The sequence below is a fragment of the Centrocercus urophasianus genome, unplaced genomic scaffold (genome assembly GCF_019232065.1).
Source record: "Centrocercus urophasianus isolate 14NV4802_14NV808 unplaced genomic scaffold, USGS_Curo_1.0 seq_7, whole genome shotgun sequence".
Lineage (NCBI taxonomy): Eukaryota > Metazoa > Chordata > Aves > Galliformes > Phasianidae > Centrocercus > Centrocercus urophasianus.
This window is the reverse complement of record NW_024885310.1, coordinates 1,835,339-1,855,942: the sequence shown is the minus strand read 5'-3', so window position 1 is coordinate 1,855,942 and position 20,604 is coordinate 1,835,339. Positions and strand designations below refer to the sequence as shown.

At 40.0% G+C, this 20,604-nt stretch overlaps 1 protein-coding gene across 5 annotated transcripts in view; it reads right to left on the bottom strand.

Moving 5' to 3' along the window:
* Positions 1-10,028: 10,028 nt before the first annotated feature.
* The window catches only part of ANO5 (anoctamin 5), a 50,425-nt gene continuing 39,849 nt past the window's right edge, over positions 10,029-20,604 (bottom strand). For all 5 annotated transcript variants that reach the window (XM_042837294.1, XM_042837296.1, XM_042837297.1 and 2 more), the window contains 7 exons: positions 18,981-19,150; positions 17,821-17,918; positions 17,450-17,580; positions 16,474-16,679; positions 15,261-15,442; positions 14,351-14,456; positions 10,029-13,620 (listed from right to left, as the gene is read on the bottom strand). In XM_042837294.1, coding sequence (XP_042693228.1) covers positions 13,399-13,620; positions 14,351-14,456; positions 15,261-15,442; positions 16,474-16,679; positions 17,450-17,580; positions 17,821-17,918; positions 18,981-19,150 — 1,115 coding nt within the window. In that variant the 3' untranslated portion in view covers positions 10,029-13,398. The remainder of the gene's footprint in view (positions 13,621-14,350; positions 14,457-15,260; positions 15,443-16,473; positions 16,680-17,449; positions 17,581-17,820; positions 17,919-18,980; positions 19,151-20,604) is intronic.

Sequence of the window (20,604 nt, the reverse complement as noted above, 5' to 3'; positions counted from 1 at the left end):
GGAGCCTGGCTGCACCTCTCTTAGACCCCATTTAAGGATGACTGCCATTGAGGAAGGATCTCTTCCTGGAATTCCTCCTTGGTTAAGCTTTCCCCTATGAGACTAGAATCTTCTGATATAGGTGAGTAGTCTTTTTCCCTTCCTTTATAGTACCTCTCTATTGTGTCAGTCCTTCCATCATCATACCTTTGTTGTAACTCCTTTCTCATTAAAATGGTATGTACAGCTGCTACAACTATGAGTGGAAGTTATCCTCAATACATCTTTTGAGATTCTTTGCTTTGTACAAACCATTAAGTTATCTCCACTTTGATCCAACAAATATTTAAAAAGTTAAGTACCCGATATTTTCTTTGGACAATATGTTTGTGGTTTTGAAGGCGTAAAAGCTCATGTTACTCTTCTTACCACAACATATAAAGGAAAACCAATAACTTCAGAGGTAACGTGAGCTCAGGGAAGGTCTTTCCGTTGCTTTGCTGAATGCGTAAGCTGTTCCTCCTTCCCAGAAAGCCTTGGGACAATGCATATTTCAAGATAACAAGAAAACCTTTGCTTTATTTTAGGGCACTGTTGACTAGATCCATGTTAATTACATTGTGTTCTGTGGAGCGTGGGGAAGATCGGGGTATCACATAGCCAGCTTGTTGCCAAGGCATCAGACATCTGTGAGCTCTAAATGTAACTAAAATATCAATTCCTGAATTAAGAGCCTTTTTCTGAATGTCAGAAGGAGTATCTTCAAGCTTAGACTCCCATGTGCATTTCATTTTATAATCTGGTGTTTTGGTGTAAACATACATTTTTTTTTTCCTTGTTTTTTTGTTATAAATACATTGTCACATACCTGGCAGATTAACTACTTGATTCCACCAGAGGAAGCTGTGATTCCAAGTATATTGTGTAGTGCCATGGGGTGATACGAACTTTGACAGCTGTATTAGAGTGGCACTGCTCTGGCAGGAGCAGGCTTTGTGGACACGAATTGAAATGAGTATTGTGTTTCTGGATCCCTATTTAGCATGCTAATTTTATATATTTACACACAGGATTAAGGTTATGCATGCCCACTTAGTTAAGAGTGTTGTTCTGATTCACTTCCAGGTTTGTCCTTCTCCTTCCTTTCCAGGCTCCTCTGAATCCAGTGAGCCACAAACTGAAATGTTTCAAGGAGTTCTTCTGGCTGACTCAATTCTGTCTGTGTCAAACGGAGCCTCCTGCGTATGTCTTATCTCATCTCTGTGTTCCCAGTTTGGATATTTTTAGCTATGCCAGGTCTTCCACAAGGGAAGTGCATGGTAATTCCATGTTTACTGGTCTTACTAAACTTAAAAGTTCAAAATGTTTGAGAGACTTAGTCTCTACCTTCAGCCCTTACCAGGTTCAGGCTTTGCTCCTCTGTCTCTTAAGTTGGCATTTGTGTTCCAGAAGCCAGAAAGAGCTTTTCTGCCCTTTGTTTTTCAGCCCAACAGCCCTCATCTGAACAGCTGATGTCTACACACGAGTCTCTGTGGCCCTTCTGCTGCACCACGTCTAACTATTACAACTCATGCTCTGTAGCTGAGAAACTTACTGTCTATTCCTGTGGCAGAGGCTTTCTGGCTGCTTCCTTTTGAACCTTAAGGGCACTCTCTAATGGGGAGGTCCTAAATAGCTTCTTTTCTCACTCTGGGAGAAGCGATCAGTTTCACCATTTATGCTATCTCTGTACACTGCAGTGTATGAGCCATGAATGCTGCTCTGTTTGCTAAAGACAAATATAAGAGTGTAGACAGATCTTACAAGGCAGTGCTCCTTATTCTGTTTTAGTGCTACATAAATTTCTCACTACACTAGAAAATAATAATTTAAAGGAGGAAAAGGACAACTGTCCAAGTCTCTGCTTGGGCTGCATTCCTCCCTAACTCAGCAGGAGGCATGTCTCAGCAGAGTAACAATAAAGGAATTCAGGATTTGGCTTTCTGCATGGAACTAACCTTAATGTGCACATTGCATTTTACCAGCAGTCTATCTTTAGCTAACAGCCCCACATACACAGAATCACATCCTCTACAGCCTGCCTGAAGAAGTGATGCTAGGTCCTCAGAAGTTCTCTCACCGTTTTGTTGTTCTAAAGGCCTATGAGGGGTTTGTATTTCTTACAAACTAAGCCTGCTTTATTAACAAAAAATATGCATTACGCCACAGTCAAGCAAAAACCACAACTGAAATGTGTAGAAATATGAAAGAATACGAGCACAGTTCTATGCTGTTTGCCAGGTGTCCTAAGATCACACCCAAGGGGCTGCAGCTAGGTAATTAATTTTTGTAACACGTAACTTGTTAAATCCAGCTGTTCACTTTTTTGTTCTCTCACTTAATATTTTCCTCCAGTTCCAAACTGTAGGTCTTAATTTATATATAAACTCCTGTAAAATCATCAGGGCTATTTCCAAAACAAAAAAGTAAATTGTCTTATAGTCATCTGAATCATGCTATGAGTTCTCTGCACGGATGCCTTTTTTTTCCCTTTATCATGCTGAACTGGAGACTTGATCTAATGTGTCTGCCTTTCTGAAGATATAATTAGAAGGGGCTAGAAAGTCAGCAGCTGAGTCCTTCTCCCACCACGTTCTTCCTCACCATTTTCAACCCTGATGCCAAAAATCACATTTAGCTCTAGATTTTAGATGAGGATTAGTGCACTTTCAGCTTTCCTGTTGCAGATTCAGCTTCCCAAACCAGAATTCGTTGTATCAGCTGGGATAGCTGGTGATTTTGTTTGTGTACAAAAGTGGTGTTTCTTTCTTGTTTAACTAATTATTTAGGAATTACTCATACATTCAGTAAAAATGGGTCTAAAACTTCCAGTTTATCCACATACTTATATGTTGGTAAATATTCTTTTCTTTCTTGATGTCTTATGCATTCCAAAGGGCTGAGCATGTCATAATCATTTCAGTGGTTACCTTCTGTGGTCTTTGGATTGGCATGGTTCATGGTGTTTTGACTTTCTATTAGGAATAATAATAGAACAATCAAAGCTCGGAAATAACCACATTCCCAAACTGAATGGCTGGAAAGAAAATAGTCTCCAAAAATGAGTTCTGTTGGTAACATCTTCTTCAATTCCAAATTCTCCTCCACTGGGAGGCCCCATGGCTCATGGAAACACCTTTCCCTGGAGGTATTTTATGTTTAATAAAAAATCTCCACTGAATCCCTGAGCTCAATCCAGCTCATGTTACTACATCACTGGTGATGGATCAATCTGCTCTGCTCTCACAGATGAATTTTCTTGACAAACTGCCAACTTCTTTCTGTTTACGACAAGGATATGAATCATTCTCAGAATGCTGTGTGCTTCATCACCAGTACACGTCATAAATCATTGAGAGGTAATTTTGCATCTGGTTAACATTACACCTAAGGGCTTCGTGCAGCACGTGCCATTGCAGTGTGTATGGGCATCTTTCCTTTGCTCGTGTCTTGTATTGTGTTTTCCATAAGGCTTCATAAATTGATTGCTTGTCTTTCATAGCTGCCCCATACACTACAGCACTTTTAATAGACCTCAAAATGATCCATGTTAATCCTTTTTCACTAAAAGGATGGATGACTAATCATGCATCCTGAAGGAAATGGGAAACTATCTCCAGAGAGGGAGAAAGAGAGCAGGATTCCCCTCATAAGCCTGAGTGGAGTATAGAAGAGGTCAGATGGTATAAACAAAAAAACCCCTCAAGTTTCTCTACTGAAAGTCCCTCTCAAGGAATAGGATCTTAAATACAGTAGGAATTTCCCATGATTTCTAGCTTTTCTTGTCAGAAATATCTACAATGAAGCACGTTCTGGAATTGCTTTCCCACACCCCTGACAGGTTGTCAGCCTGAAAACAGGCCATAACTAGAAATTTCTTGGGGTGGTGAAAGCTATTTTATTCTCAATGCCTCATCTTCCCCTGTAGTCCCTGTTTCCCTGTAGTAGGGTGATAAAAAGTTCCAGTTCCAGTGGTTCTTGTGTATGCATAAATGTTTAATATCAACAGAAGTGGGATGGCCAGTGTATGGAACAGCTGAATTAACCTCTTCCTCCAAGCTTTTTATTAATCTCTTTTGTCAAGGATTAGAGGGATAGAAAGAGATCACCTTCAAAACTAAAATAATTGCAAACAGTTGATAACATTGACAGACATTGAGGCCAATTTCCAATACACTTAACACTTACACATAATTTTTCTTGCTATTTGCCACTTCAAGAGAAATCAGGCTCAGAAATTCATAGTTTTCTTTGTATCAGGAAAGAGTTCTGAGGAAAATGAGCATGTGTAGCTCAAGTTTTGGAACTGGTGACCCAGTCTGGCAGAACAAGGTGGGAAACTGAGATTGTCAAGAACCACAAAGCTTCTTCTCTTTGATGATAACAAAATATAATGAAAACTTGTGTTCTTAGTATTTTAAGCCTTTCCTCAAAGCGTATTTAATTGCCTATTTAGAAATCTTTGTATGGTTTAAAGCCTTTTTTCAGTTTCAAAACAGGTCAGTAAGACCTCTATTTAATGAAAAGTCTTATTTTTTTTTAAAAATGGGAAACAAATCAGGAAAGAAAGCCAAAGGAATTATTTCCAAAAGTGGGGATTCAAAACATCCTAACTCGTGTCACTGGCATTTTTAATAGTACAGGTGAATACGAAAGCAATAAAAGAAATAAATAAACATATTTTGATGAAGAGATCAGTTGTGAATCTTAAAAATAAAATTTTGAAATCATAATATTTATCAAGGTTTTGGTTTTTCTGCTTTCTCTGCTCTTTGGCTACTTTACTTCATTCCAAATCGCAGAATATTCAGGGCTGGAGATCAACAATTCTGTCACCTGAAGTCATTCTGTATGATCCTCAGAGTTCCCTGAATTGGTATCTTCAGAATACAAGCATTGGTGTCAGTATATGGTGTAACCCCATCTCAGAAAACAGATGGGGTTTTGCTGCTGGCTTCATGGCAGGGAATGTTTTCATCTCTAACACCGTGGGAGGATGGAGTTATAGTGGATATACATGTCTTCAGCTTTTGACTTCTTCGAATTGTGCTGTTACATAAAGAGGAAGCCAGTCTGAGAGCAACCTGTTCTCAAAAATCCCCTCAGATAGGGAGCAGAAGAAAGGATTGATGCAAGCATTTAGGCTGCACGCTGCCACCTTCAGAAAATATCCACCCACTCAATGGGTTTTCTGGCAATGGATTGATGCTCTCAAAAAGAAGCAAGTCATTCTGCACGAGTGTTACAGGAAATAAAGGAAGGCAAAACTGATCAGAGTGGAGAACCCAAGCTTGGTGAGTTTATTCCTAAGAAAATGAGAGAAGGGCTTCACTTAGCAGTCTCCTGCTGCTGCAGCAGTTACACCCAGGGAGAGGTGGAGGGCTAGAGAGGTGTAGCTGCAGATCAAACATTTTTGTTGTCTGCAGATGTCTGAAAAACTGGCACACCTCTCAGTGGTTCTCCATTTTCCATATGGAGATGTGAGCCCTATGGACAGGAGGCCTGTGAGCAGTGTCCAAGAGGACATCTGCAGCTCCATGAATCTGTGTCTGTTTTCTGTCCAAATGCAGAAGCATAAAGTATGATGTGTCCACTTTACCTGTCAGAAGTCTGCTCTCTGCACTGCAGCTAACACGAACATCCCACAGTTGGTTGGATCATTTTTGCCAGTTTTGAGAAGAGACTTCTGGTGGGACTGTATTTTTTGGGGTGTTCTGCATTTTACTGACAAATCTGATCAAAAGCATTAAAACCAACAGAAATTTTCCTATCTACTGTTTTGGATTGGCCTTGCTGGAACATCTCTAGACCGAACAGCATACTTTAAGAACGTAGCAGTAAAAGAATGTATTCTTTGAAGAGTACATTGACCCTATATTATTTACTTTTCCTGTACTCAATAATGTCAGTCCTTTTCCTGTACAGAGACTTAATTATACAGCTTCAGAATGACAGAAAATATTGTGCATTTGTTCACAAATAATTGGCATTTGTTTCAGAATTAAATAATTCACCACGATGACCCTCTAGGAAGTTGTAACTATTTTCTCCACAAACAAAACTGAAGTTACCTGGCTCAGCATTTGCCCCATCCTCACCATATGCATGAAGCAACCTGTCCTTGTGCCCAGGAGTGAGGCAAAATACCTTAAGGAGGCTGTGTGAATCCATCACTGATATGTGGAGGTACGTGCAGGAGAATAGGGGGTGCCCTGCACACAGGGAGGTGTCTTCTTTCTTGATTGACGTTTGAAGCAGAATTTATCCTTGCATTGAAAGTGAAGCAAATGCTCCAAAACCTTCCTTTGCATTTAATTTCTTCCAGCTGCAAAAGTAGAAGGAAGCCTGCTTTACCCTTTCCATTGAATCAACCTCTTAGATACTTCATTTCAGTTCCTGTCTTAACTGCCAATAAAAAAAAGTAGCCAATAACTTGCTATTTTTACATGGATAACCAGCCAAAGCATAATAAAAAGGCTCTGAGCAGTTTATAGGTATATCATGATGCACACAGAATCTCAGTGTTCCTGCTCTCAGAGCATGAGCCTTTTCCATTGATAAATCTTTGTAAAAAGCTGCCTTATGATGGTGTAGAAGGCTGCCTCACTAAAAAGAATGGAAAAAGGCAGAGGGATGGTGTATGGAAACTGCTGAATCACAGCCTGAACCTCTGATTGAGGGTACTCTGAATGAGTCAGCCATGGGAATGCAGGTGAAGGCAATTCAGCTGTGCTGCCAGAAGGGGTGAAGCCTGGCTCCACCTCTCCTAGACCCACTTAAGAGCTGGCTACCAGTAAGGAAGGATCTCTTCTGGATATCCCTCCCCTGGGGTTTTGCAGTGAGCCCAGGATGCAGGTAAGCTTTCTATCTGTTCTCTTTTTGTTATTATAACCTGCTTAGCCAAACTCTCTTGTTTATTTCATAGTTATAACATCTTTTTATTCATTGGTTATACATATAGAAAGTGTGCTTTTCCCCAGGACAACTCCATGCTACACCTGACATCTGTCAATGTTTCTCTGGCCTGAACATACACACAAGCTACAGAGGCACTGAAGTGCTTGTATCATTAATAAAGGATGGCTTGGTTCTTGGCTGACACATAAGAAGTATTTCTTGAGAAATTCTATTTCATAGAAGGGCTTGGGTTGGAAGGGACCTCAAGGATCACGAATCTGCAACCCCCCCTGCCGCAGGCAGGGCCACCAACCTCCCCATTTAGTACCAGCCCAGGCTGCCCAGGGCCCCATCCAATCTGGCCTTGAACACCTCTAGGGACAGGGCATCCACAGCCTCTCTGGGCAGCTGTTCCAGCACCTCACCACTCTCATAGTACAGAACTTCCCCCTGATATCCAACCTAAATCTTTCCTCCTTCAACTTTAAACTGCTTCCCCTTGTCCTGTTATTTTTCTGCCCTCCCAAAGAGTTGACTCCCCTCCTGTTTATAGGTGCCCTTCAGGTACTGGAAGTCTGCAATGAAGTCACCCTGCAGCCTTCTCTGTTTGAGAAAGAGAAATCCATGTGTATGATAACTGTTGAGTCACAGCCTGAGCCACTGATTGATCACCTAGAGAAAGGACTGGGTCAGCCCTGGGAGCACAGGTGAAGGCAATTCAGCTGCGTGACTGGAAGGGTTGGAGCCTGGCTGCACCTCTCTTAGACCCCATTTAAGGGGCAGGAGCTGGGGAAGGAGCTCTGGTTGGAGATCCTTCCCTCATGGAGTTTCTCCCTGCAAGCCTGGGTCCTCAGAGATGGGTGAGCATTCCTTTTCTGTTTGTCCTTTTGCTACTCCTGTCTTGCTTTCCCATTGCACTAATCCTTCTCACTGTAACACCATGAAAGGAAGTCTTTGCTAGCAGATGAGTGGAAGTGTTACCTGGCACACAGAATTCAGTATTTAGTAATACTGCCACTTCTGAGGAAGTCAGAAAAGCTGTCGTGGCACAGTGGCAATCCTTATGAGAGGGGAAAGATGGAAATGCTTTTTGCTTGTAAAGCACTAGTATCTTAGTTACAGCAGTGTGGAGTCTTGACACCTTACAGTACTGAACTGCTGGTTCAGCTGGTGGTCACATAATTAATGATTTCCATCACGTGGTGAGCTGTATTTATGCAAATCTCTTGACCCACTTTTACAGGCACACATACATAAATAGAAACAGGTCCTTTATGTATTTACGGCTCTGTTTATAATTCTTGAACTTGTAGATCTAATTAACAGTTCCTTAGCTATTCTCCTGTTGAAAACAGCTGTTTTTATTTTGATTGTCCCACCATTTCTTGTTTGGCCTTTAAACACAGCAGTTTCAGGCTGGTTGATTAAAGACATCACTCAGAGAAGTAACCCAATGACGTTTTACAGCAATTGCTCTGCCTTTGGACTGTATGCAATCGGATCAGAGCCTGATACCAGGGAACAAAGAATCATTCTAAAAAGAGTAGTTTAATATCTTTATTACCGCCTACAATGAATGGTTCTGATTAAATTACACAATATCTTGAAAAGCCAGCTGAGTTTATATCTCCATCTTTATTCCAACTTAGCTTAGATAGATATGCAACATTTGCTGGGGTTTCTATTCACTTTTGGCAGTGACTGTAGATCTGCCATGTAGTGTTGCTAAGTAATAGCTGCGGGCCTTCAGGCCACCAGACAACAAGGCTCAGGCAGGCAGCACCTGGAACACAAAACGCGCTTCTGACCGCTTAACAGCACTGCTTTGCTAGGAGTTAAAAGAGGAATTACAAGGAGTTAGACGCTTTCTAAATGCTTTAGATTGACTCATTTCTGACTGAGAAAGCATAGTCACTAGTTGTTGCAAAGGGAATGTGCATATGCATCTTCCAAAAATTGATCTGGAGGCTGAATTTCACATCCTACTCAGCTCCCTGCACATTTCTCAGTACACATGCTTATGTAAAAAAAAAAAAAAAAAAAAAAAAAAAAGCCAACTTCCTGAGCTGCATCTGAATGATGTAAGTGTGGGGAATTTAAATGATTACTTAAAACCAGAACAAGATTTAATATAGCTATTCCTTTTCACAGATTCTGGAACTGTGCTGCAGAGTGACGACCCTGGGCATGCGGGTAGACAGACAAGAACAGTAGCTGAGGCTCATTGTCATTACAAATTAATTTAATTACCAAATAATTTCTTGATTACTTGAAGCTTCAATATGGTAATTATCACATATGTATTTTTCCTTTTACTTCTTTCCATGTGTTTAGGGAAGGAAGCATTTCACATCTAAGCAAGCCCTTTGGTAGGGTTGCATTTGCTCTTTATCCAGTCTCTTTGCCAAACCACAGGTTGGTCCACCTAGTGACCTGTCATTCTAGCTCTGGTTACATATGACATGAAATGTACAGATTTCAAACTTTGGGTTACGATTTCCTTTGAGGTTTGCTGCTTTTTTTCCTCCATGATTCCACCTGTGAATGGGGTTACATGTGCCACCATCCCCAGAGGTGTTCCAGAAGCATGGAGATGAAGGATGTAATCAACAAGCGTGGTGAGGAGGGGATGGAGTTGGACTTGGGGATCAGAGATCTTTTCCGACCTTAATGACTTTATGTTATGTACTGTTTGTACTGTACCTGAAGGCTGAATCTTTTCACTATACCATGGCCTTCTAACATGAGAAACTTTCAAGGCTAAGTTCACTCATAAGGTATTCTATATTCATTCCATCACAGTTGATGTGCACTGCTTACAATGCACATAGAATTTAGCCCACATTTCCCTTGCTAAGTAGTTTCTTAAGGAAATGTAAGGCAACAAAATTACACAGTGTGGCCATCCTTTCAGATGGTGGCCAGATGAAGGTTTTCTTACCAAGTTTCTTACTCAGGCTACTGAAATTAGTACTGTAGGAAATCTACACAGCACCCAAATATCCCACACATTGAGCTGCAGAAATCTGTACAAGTATTTTTCTCTGTGAGGCTCTCTGGGCATATTTCACTTGAAGAATTCTTGGCATTTTCACAAACAAGTTGACAGCATATTAAAAATAAACACTGCTTTATTTGCCAGGTTATTAAATGTACATAAGTTAGCTGAATGCAATGTTTAAAAAATTATTCCAACATTAGTGTATCATATATACCAGCAACATACGTAGCAGAACAAATGCCACTTTGATTACATGACAGTATGAGTCAGAACAGTACAGAAGTCCATGGATTTTTCACTCTTTCCCACTGTTTCCAGCTGATAGTATTACATAAAAAACCTAAAAATAATAATATCTTCTAGAAAAAAACAGCATAGTGTTTTATAGTAGCACTCATTTTGCAGTCATTTGCTTGGATCATATCAACCTAATACATAAATACTAGATTTCAACTGAAAAAACAATAATCCCTGATTGTATGACACTTGAAAGGCCAATTTGATTTTTTTCACTAATTCTAATGAAGCAATCTGCTGTAGCTTTACCTGCTGCAGTTCCAATGTGGAAGTAACTTCCCTTTGGTCAAAGGACACTTTCAGATGCGTACTTTGAACATCTCAAATCCCAATCTTTTAACGATAACTACATCCTCAAACTGACCAGACCATTTTTCTGTTTTTGCCACTTTTTGAGAGCGCTTCAGGAAGCAGGTACTTAGACCATTATCATCCTTCCAAGTGTGCCAACAAGCTTTTGCCAAAACACTGCTGAATGGCAAGCAAAGGCCAACTGTTACACAAACAGGCTTCGGATTTCTTTGCGACATTTGCTCTTAGTATGACAGTGCTCATTCTTGCCAACAGTTTTCTATTATACCATGAAGTAATGCTGTGGAGTGTAAGGATAGATTCCTTCATTGCATATTTTAGAGAAGTAGGTCCCAGATTTTTTCATTTTTGCTGCAAAAGATATTTCTACAGCATCAAATAGGAAATGATGTCAAAAAACGCATTTGGAAGAAGCAAGAAATGGAGGCCAAGCATGAAATCAAATTCAGGGCCTTTGCATGGGACTTCTGAATATCAGTGCTGTTTCCTGAGCTCAGGAATTTCCTTGTTGTTCTTAATCTTGCTTTTCAATTGCAAGAATCATTCACAAGACAGCAATTTTGTTGACAACTTTTCGAGTGCAGTAACTTGAAAGGACACTTTATTTATTATAGGACCTAAAGAAGCTAATGTTCCATACACAGGAATCTAAAGCTGAATTTTCAACTTTTTTCAGTTTCAGGCAGATGTGTATATTTTGCATTAAAGTATCTCTTTGCATCTCATTACTATCTGAAGCAACAGTTTGCTTTGCTAACAGGAGAAAACAGAACCATGAAATCTAAATTAAGCAGGTTAATTAACAGTACATATGTAAGAAGCAGCAAAGTGCTTGCAGTGTATAAGTTCTGGTGTCACTTACATAATCATGGTGACTGATATTTTTCTTTGGCTTACATATTAAGTAGCAGAGCTAGCTTACTCATACATGCATTCCTGCAGTAAATCCATTATTTCAAATGTATCTGAATATGTCAGAACACAGTTCATCATAAACGTGAACTACCAAGATGCTTGATCTAGTAAGTCAACTTACAGAATAAGCTGAATAACTTACAGAAATGGAGAGAAATGTACATCTGCTTCAAATCCTTGACTGGCAGCCAAACCATGCAATGTTTGCTCGAGGTAGGCACTTCCGTGTTAGAACTTTTGCTAGTATTTACAGTTCTACCCAAGACACTGATTACAACATTAAGGTTACTAGACAAAATTGGCTAGGTCTGTTGAAACAAAAAATGGAAACTGTAGGTTGTGGATCTTGTAAACAGTACATCATTGGCTGATATGGCATTCAAATCCAATTTTTTTTTGTATACTTGCAAGGAAGCATAACTATCAAAGTGCAAATATGTTATAATCTCTCATCTCTCTAGCCAGTGTACTTGCACACGAGAGAACTCAACAGCTTGGTGCAAGCTGATCCAAGCAGCCTAGGTATGGACAGCTGGGCATGAATGGTTTGCATAGCACTAACAAAGACAAGTGTGCCAAGGCAGGCATTGTGTGGCTAGCACTACAGTTATGTGTGCAGGTTCACAGTATCATGATGCCTGCAAGCACACTTTGGAAATGCTCATTTCCACATAGTGATTGTTTTCACATCTTTTGCCAAACGCAAATAAACAAGGCACTAATTGTGGAAGTGTTGATATGTTTTAAAAATACAGCAAAATCATAAAAATGCATAACTGCTTAAAATTATAAAACAAGGGCACATTCATAAACAGCTGGTAGCTCCTATACACAAGTAGTTATTTACCTGCTTACAGCTTCTATAACTCTGTAGAAAGGCCCCATGACAGAACAAAAGAAATTCCCTCTTGGGGATTAAAAAGAAAAGCTCCTATGCATAAGGACAACAACGTAAACATAGAGTACTTGGCATTCCTAAAATCATCTGAATATGAATCCTGTTCTCTATACAATCATGTGGTTTGATCAATTAACACAGGGGCCCAAATCCCAACCTGCTGTGCTCTGAAGTCATGCTCCACAGCACACGGTTTGGGCACGTGATTTTAAGGCCTTAATTGGCATTGACAAAGATGGGAAGAATCCAACCAAAGGAGCAGCTTGGCCCAAAACTTACGTCAAGCACGTTCTTCCAATGGCAAGTTTTGTGATGGAGAAATAAATTAGCTGTATTTCTCCAAATCACACATCTTTTAGAAAATTAATTAGATGATTCCACAGTATCTCCATTTAAAGAGCAAACTCTATTGCTGGCAAAGCTTAATGAAAATAAATTACAGTGGGTATTTTTCCTTCATTAATAAGTACTACCTGAATTCTGTGCCTTAAAATAATTCCAAATGGAATTAAACTGGTGTATCTTTAAAAACCTATTTCCTTCTAAAAAAGAGTACAGACGTCATAAGCCAGGAAGAAACACTTCAGAAAACACGGTGGATACAAAAATGCCCTAAAACCCTATCCCAGCTATCAAGAGTGCTTTCTGCTTTTAAAAGATTCACATCACAAGGCAATGCTCAGCATTTTCCACAGCAGAAGTCCTCTGGGATATCTTTCTCATTCAGCTGGGATACAGGGTAAGGGCTTGGTGGTAATGACTGTATGATACCTTGTGGGTCCTTTTTGCTAACATTCCTTGTATTGGGGATCCAAATTGTAGGATTACAAGATTACATTGATTATTTGAAGTGATGCATACACAGAGAACGGTGCCTAAGTCATGTCCTTAAATAGTTTTCACTAAACCTAAAATGCTCAGTATGACTCTTAAAGTCTAAAATCTTTGGACCGAAAGCAAAGGGCTGAAGCTGTCCTACAGCTTTCAAGATGATGCATACTGAGCAAGTCACAGATAAAGAAGCTAAAATGAGCTGAATACCAAATAGTTGTTTTTTCAACTACATTGCTCTGGATAACTCCATTCTCCCTTCTGTGGCAATGAACTCCTTTTCTGTAGCTCGTTTATCACCTTGACACAGTCTCTCCTTCAGTTTTTCAAGTTCGTACTCATGCAGGATTTTCTGTGTCAAATATTTTTCACGTTTTATCTTGGCTTTCACATCTGCAGGTACATCAGGAATCATCCAAGCTACAAAGAATTTGACGATGAATACAACATGCTGCAAAACAAATAAATGAGTAAATAGATAAAATAAGGAAGCCAGAGGAAATGAACTGGAGGAAGCAGCGTAATGTAAAATAAACCACTCCTCTTTTTGTCCTGAAACAGAACACGTTTCATTTGGCTGTCCTAACTAACAGTGTGTACCTGAGTTGTGCCAAAAGATTAAAACATTCCCTATTATATAAAAGCCTTAATCCCAAACCGTTTGTGAAGTAGGAAGCCCAGGAGGAAAGCGTCAGGGTCTGGATTTCTGCATCACTTTCTAATGCCAAGTGTTTCTTTAAAAAAATTCATAATGCCGTGCTGATAGCGATCTGCTGGGGAGAACTGATAAGATACAGGAGGGGAAGTGATAAGGATTACACTTCAAGCACACCCTTTTCCTCTGCAAGCTCTAAAACACGGGCTTCATGCTGCACTGCTAGTTATCCAAATTACTGACTTAGCTATTTTTTAACCAATACACATCACCACAAAACATTTCCAGGATTTTGAATACAGATCAATTCTTGCAGTCAGTTGTTTTCACTGTTGGTAATCTGCAGTTTAACTTCCTGAAGTTACAAGCTAGACTTGGAGTATCCATTTAGGACCTTGTTATTTGGTATTACTTAGGGAAGAGGCTACTTTATACTCTCAACAATTCTGTTTTTCTGTAACATTAGTAACTACCTAGAAGGTCTATCAGGTGCTAACTTCAGAGGGGAATAACATAGGGAACATACCTCCATAATAATTATAAATGCCAGCTTGGCAGCAAGAATGTGCCAAAACTGCATTGTGTGTAAATATTTCCTCTCATGATCTGGAGGATACCGATAGTCTCTGTACCTGTTGAACAGAAAAATGTGAAATGTCACATTCAGCCTGAGACAGACTACAAGCTCAGTGACACTTACAAGCAAATACAGCTGTCACTTTAGGGACCTTTTCATCTTGATTTAAACGGTCTGTTTCATTTTGCAGGAAAAGGTTGCCTTGCAATTTGTTTCAATCTTATGTTTGTTTAAACATTCTCACTCACAGCCTCAGCTTATAAATGAGGATGTGTGAGAAGTGAAATTTTAGATACAGCTTACTTTTCTCTTCCAGGCAATTACCAAATAATGCAGGAGTGATGGAACTTACCATGCAATAATTGACAAATATAGAGTAAATGCAACAGATGTTGACAGATTGTGTACTGAACAGATGCAGGGCTTAATGGAAGCACAGTCTCGATCAGGTGTTTACACTCACATGTGTAAGTAGGACAGACACCTGAGGCTTTAAAGCAAAAGCATCACAGGGCTCTAGCTTGATTTCAATTTTTTTTTTTTCTTCACCAAATAAATGCTACTCAGGACTTCTCTGAACTTCTTCTCCAATTCTTCTATAAGCCTCTAATACTTTGACTTTCAAGGCCACATTTCATTTCCACCTTTGGAGTCTAAACTGCCCCTTTATCATAGTTTCATGGTCACCACAGCACTGCAGCCTAGAATCCTTAGAAAATTTTGGCCAATGTTGCAACTTTAGGGACATAAATTTCAGAACACTGAAAATGATATTTAATTTCTAGTAAGCTACGCAGAACTGTACTGGCTTTTTATGTTATAAAAGGCACAAAATATTTATTATTATACCAACACCAACCTGCATTGTGTGAAACCTTCTGGATTCTCTTTAGGCTTGTTTCTCTCAGGAAAATCTGAGATTTCAAACACTGACAAACTATTGTTTATGTATCCAGACATCGGTGAGACTTCATTTTCAGAATAAGCATAGTAGTAAACTAAACGAGGAATCATATCTGATGTGAATGCAACAATAAAAGCCTGAAAATGAAATTGGAGAAGAAATTGAGCATGAAAATTTGTGAGGGGATCCATAAAGAGTTTCTGGTACTGTGACTGTTACATAACCCAGGATCCACTAAAGTAAGGGTGAGCACAGTCATCCTGGAAAAGAACCTGCCTTTATCCTCTGCCATAAGGACCAGCTAATTTTAAACACTTGGTGAACAAAACATATGAATAGCTATTTTAAGAAGCAGTCAATCCTTTTCTCTAGAAGAGTACTCTCACTTCAAAAATCATTTTTCCTCTTCTTCTCATTTAAGAAATATCAGCTACTATATGCAGTACAGGACAAATTCCTGGTATTTTTCCCACCCCAAAGCAATAGCATCCTCTAACAGTGATAACCACACTCCTTGGTGAAAATGGAGATGCAAGTTTAAATTCATGTGAGAAAGGCTGAATGTGAATTCAGCGAGGGAACAGCTAAATTATTTGATGAAAGAAGAGGAGCCTTTTCCTCCAGCTGTATTTAAGAAGTCAACTATGGCTTCTGGCACACTTTGCCTACAAACCCGAGATAGTTGAAATGCTCAGGTATTTCACTAGTTTGGCAATAGCTGTCAGTAGTCCAGCTGCCTAAGACATCTACAGATCTGATACTGCTGAATATTCTGCATTAAAAAGAAGCAATTCTTGATCAGCAGCCTGCTTTACATTATACTTAATATAAAATACTGACATGCCATTTTGTTTCCAGTGTATAAAAAATAGTCTGAGCCACTACCCCTACCACCGCACTAAAGTTCAGTCTAGTTTCTGCCATTTCAAAATGACAGAAGGTGAAGACGTGAAGGAAAGATTACAGTCCAATGAAATAAGGATTGAAAGCTCCACATATCAGCACATGGGCAAGACAAAAGACTCATATGGACCATATCTCCATAGGGTGACGTGATAAAGTGAATGGTGTCGATGAAGGAGACAAAGCATTAGCTGGCTTTTAAATCTGCACATTCTGAGCCCATAAAAGAGTGGAAGAGTTGGTTTGGCATGGTTAGCTTACTTACATTAGTGACAACAGACAAGATGGCCATTCCATTCAAGATTTCTTGCCACACTCCTATGCTATGTGCTTTTAGAGCCACGGGTCTTCTGTACTGAGTGGTTAACTTCCAGGAGTCTACTCGAATCTCCAAGATATTATTCATCAGAGCAAGAAGAGGAGCCAGGGGAAAGGATGCCACAAAGAGAGTAATGAATCCAAACTGAATGACTGTAAGCAAGAAAACAAAACTGTCAAAATCTATCCCTAGGAAAGTTCAACTTGCCAACTGCAGACAGACAGCAAACTTCCATCGGGCTGCACAAGTCTCCTCCGTTACCAAAATGAAACATCTTTTTCAGAATGTGATAGTCCTCACTGCAGACCTAACACTGCCACTTCATTTTAAGGACAGGAAATGAAACACAACCTCTTGTGTGGTTTAAGTAGCAGATAGCAATAAATCCCAATACAGCAACACACTCAGGTTTTGTAAACAAATTTAATACGCACATCCTGTTTACAGAACCTTTGGAAAAACTCTTTGTTACTCGTGCTCCCCCTGCTGGTTCTCAGTGCACACCTAAAACAAATGGATTCCCTCTGATCAGGTTCACAGATCTCACATCTGCAGCACACACCCTAGCAGCAGATTTGGCGCTCATCCACCACTTTGAATTTCCACTGACATCAGCTTGGAAACAAGAGTGGGATACAGACTGAGACAGCTGTTTGCAATGAGAAAAATGCTCAGCATTCAAATGAGGGAAACAGTGTTTACAGTGTTTCTGTGACATCCCTCCCATTCAAAGATGTACAAGGCACCTTTTCATTTATTTGTAATTGGGCTTACCCTTTTAATCATTTAGACCTATTAACCCTCTCCTGTTTACTAGATTAAAGTGGTGTAATTTACCCTCCACAACTAGTTGAGATGCAGTCTTCCTGTGTCAGTGCAAAGTACCTTATCCTCATTCTGAATCTGTACTTTGAAAACATACCCATTTCCAGGTATTCATAGAAAAGGCCCAGGGCTCCAAATATCTGCAGATCGTGGTCCTGCTCCCAGCGACTATACAAATTCTCTGGATTACTTCTGGCTTTGCGGCGTCCCCACCAGTTACAAATCCAGCTGCATTTAGGAAGAAAAAGTTAAGAATGAGAAAAGCAGATCAAGCATTCCTTCCTCTAAGCGATCTCCTTGTTTCAATATGCTTTTACAAACATTTTCACAAAGAGAAGCAAAAAACATCAAAAACTGTCTACCTTCTATGCAGTTAATTTGCACACATTGTTCTTAGCTTCACCACTGCCAATGCTTGCTACCACTCCTTTCCTTACAACACAGGCATCACAGTGTAAGAGAACTTACGGTACAATGGCCTCTTGGATATTTCCCCAGATCTGTTTGCCAGCCATGACTATGGTGAGCTGAGTCGTCAATTCAATCAAGCAGCCTGCAGGATCGCACTGACAGACAGATTGGGGGATTAATGGGCATTAGTAATGGACATTACCCAGACAAAATACATTCTACTGCTGTATAAATTAAAGAAAGGAGAGAAGAAAAGGTCTTAAAAATTCTTAGGATGATAATTAATTCTCACCTTGCCTGCCAGCTAAGATACAGTTTTCAGCAAGGCTGTTATAGAAAGGCATTAAATGCTCAGCATGCTTGATAAAGCACATGTTCAAACATAATGATAACTGAAAGAGAGAGTAACTCAGAGATGCTTCAGACTGGTCACTATGAAGAGGGAGCAGCACGATCTGGGTGCAGCAGTTCTCCCACAGTCCCAACCAGGGGAATCTATGGTGCCTGAGCAGCTCTGAACACCAGGCCAACCCTGACCTAGCAAGCACCTGCATTTTCTGTTCATTTTCCTACACTGGGGACATTTAAATAACTGCCAGTATTCAGTCTCTGTTGTTTTCTAAGAACACTGTTTTCAAAATTTCAGCTCTTTATTGTGGCCTTCTTAAGAGTTTAGTATCAAGTTGTATTAGGAAATGCTCTATCACTAATCACACTATTACTTCTTTGTACTTTGCCTAAAGTTCTTCCTCCACTACTGAGTTCCATATAACACTTCATTAAAGACTGTGTTTCATCTCTGTACAGCCAGCATAATTAGCAGTGATGTATGAAAGAAGCAAAGCCTTACAGAGGTGCCTCTTACTAGATGGTTTCTGTGAAAAATCTAGCTATAAGTTAGCAGGGACACCCAAAAACCAGCAGCCATTTCCATTTCTCCTAGTTTTTTTCAGTAGAGAATTACTTTTAAAACATATGGTGAAATCCACTGATAATTCAGGAGAAGTGGGGCCAAGAATAGCACTCAGATTTCTCACCCATGTGCCTGAGAGTCACAAGTTTCCACTGCCAGGGTTTCCCTGACTACCAACAGCAGGAAGAGTACTTGGAAGCCCGCAGACCAGACCTGCAGCTGGAAATTTGTAACTCCAAAGGCTGAAAGGGATGAAGAGTTTAATTACTTTATTATGAATTCCACCTTTATCAAGAAATCCTACCTCTTCATTTCGCCATCGATTAAACATGTAGGTGTATGCACCTGGGTAACCAACAAACTTTCCTTTGAAGAAGGCCACATAGAAGCAGGATGAATAGTAGTTGACAAACTGGAACAGAAACATTTTCATGGTGAGCCTGTTCTCATACTCCATGTGAGTTCTGGGAATCTCTGAAATGAGAAAACAGTACCTTCATTTTCCTTCATTCTCTCACGGGGATACAGCTTCCATAAATTCTCATCACCCACAATGCCCTTACATCACAAAGAAAATGAACACAAAATCAAAAATACCCTCCAAATTCACTTCAGCAGTTGAAGCACCTCTTCTGAGGCATCCTGCTCTTAATTTACAAGGCACTGGTCTGAGTAGGCAAGCAAGTGGAATCCATTCTTGAACTCATTCTTGAATTCCATTGCCTTCTTCATACTCACAGAATCACAGAATGGCCAGGGTTGGAAGGGACCTCAAGGATCATGAATCTCCAACCCCCCTGCCACATACTACCTAATATCATTTGTTTTACCCCCAAATCTCTTATATCAGAAATAGGACATCGCAACCAGCAACTAGTAGAGTCTTCTAGAGTATGAAAATTCTAATGTTGACAATGGGCAGGATAAGCAATATTTTTGCTTTGTTGCAGAGAATGATGCTAGTGCTGTTTTTGCAATGTTCTGCATACACACAGCTTAAATTGACAGCTGAAACTGGACAGGTCCTTTGCCTCTCAGATGAGAAATTCAGAGTGGGGAAGAATGGTGTGGAATACAGGCTGCCTGGGGAAGTGGGAGAGTCCCCATCTTTGGAGCTATTTCAAAGATGCATGGACATAGCACTAATGGACATGGTGTAGTGATAGAACTCCATAGCAGGGGTTGATGGCTGGACTTGATGACTTTGAAGGTCTTTTCCAACCTGATCTTCTTGGCTGTTGACATCACTAAGCCTTTGCTTAAGGTTTGCCTACTTCCATAATCACATTATCCATCACGTTTACCTTCTTAAGGTAGCAGGCAGCCCTAAGCATATTATTAATAACATACCCTGTTAAATGCTAACATACACCTAATTCAGGCTAGAAGAAAAGAGAAGAAAGTAAACCACAAAAATTCAAGTTCCCCTTCAGGAAAATATGCTGACCTCACCAGTCCAATGCTAAAGTCATTTCACATTTGAGTCGTGTTGACTATGTTTGTGGTTTAAGTTTGTGTGACTGAAGAACAGAAGGCATCTGACGTCAGCGTGCTATGGAGCAGGCAGTGCTCAGAAAGGTGAGGTGGTTTTTCAGGGACAAAAGTCACACCTCTAAGCTTCTGACAGCTGCATTTCATACGGCTGCCACGGGAGGGCAGCAGTCCCACAGAAGTAAATGAATTCCTTTCTTAACCAGAGGCAGCACTCTCTTAAGAAATTCATCCCCCACGCTTCCAAGCAGCAAAATAACGTAACTGAGCCCTCATGATTGTCATTCCTGCCTTCTGAGAAGGAAAGAAAGACCAACATCTGTTATTTATTCTGTCTTTTCTTGGTCTAATTTGGTCAAGTGAGGTATTCAACACACACCTCATGCAAGAATTTGTGTACAATTAATCAAAATGAAGGCAACGTAAGTCCTGTTAAG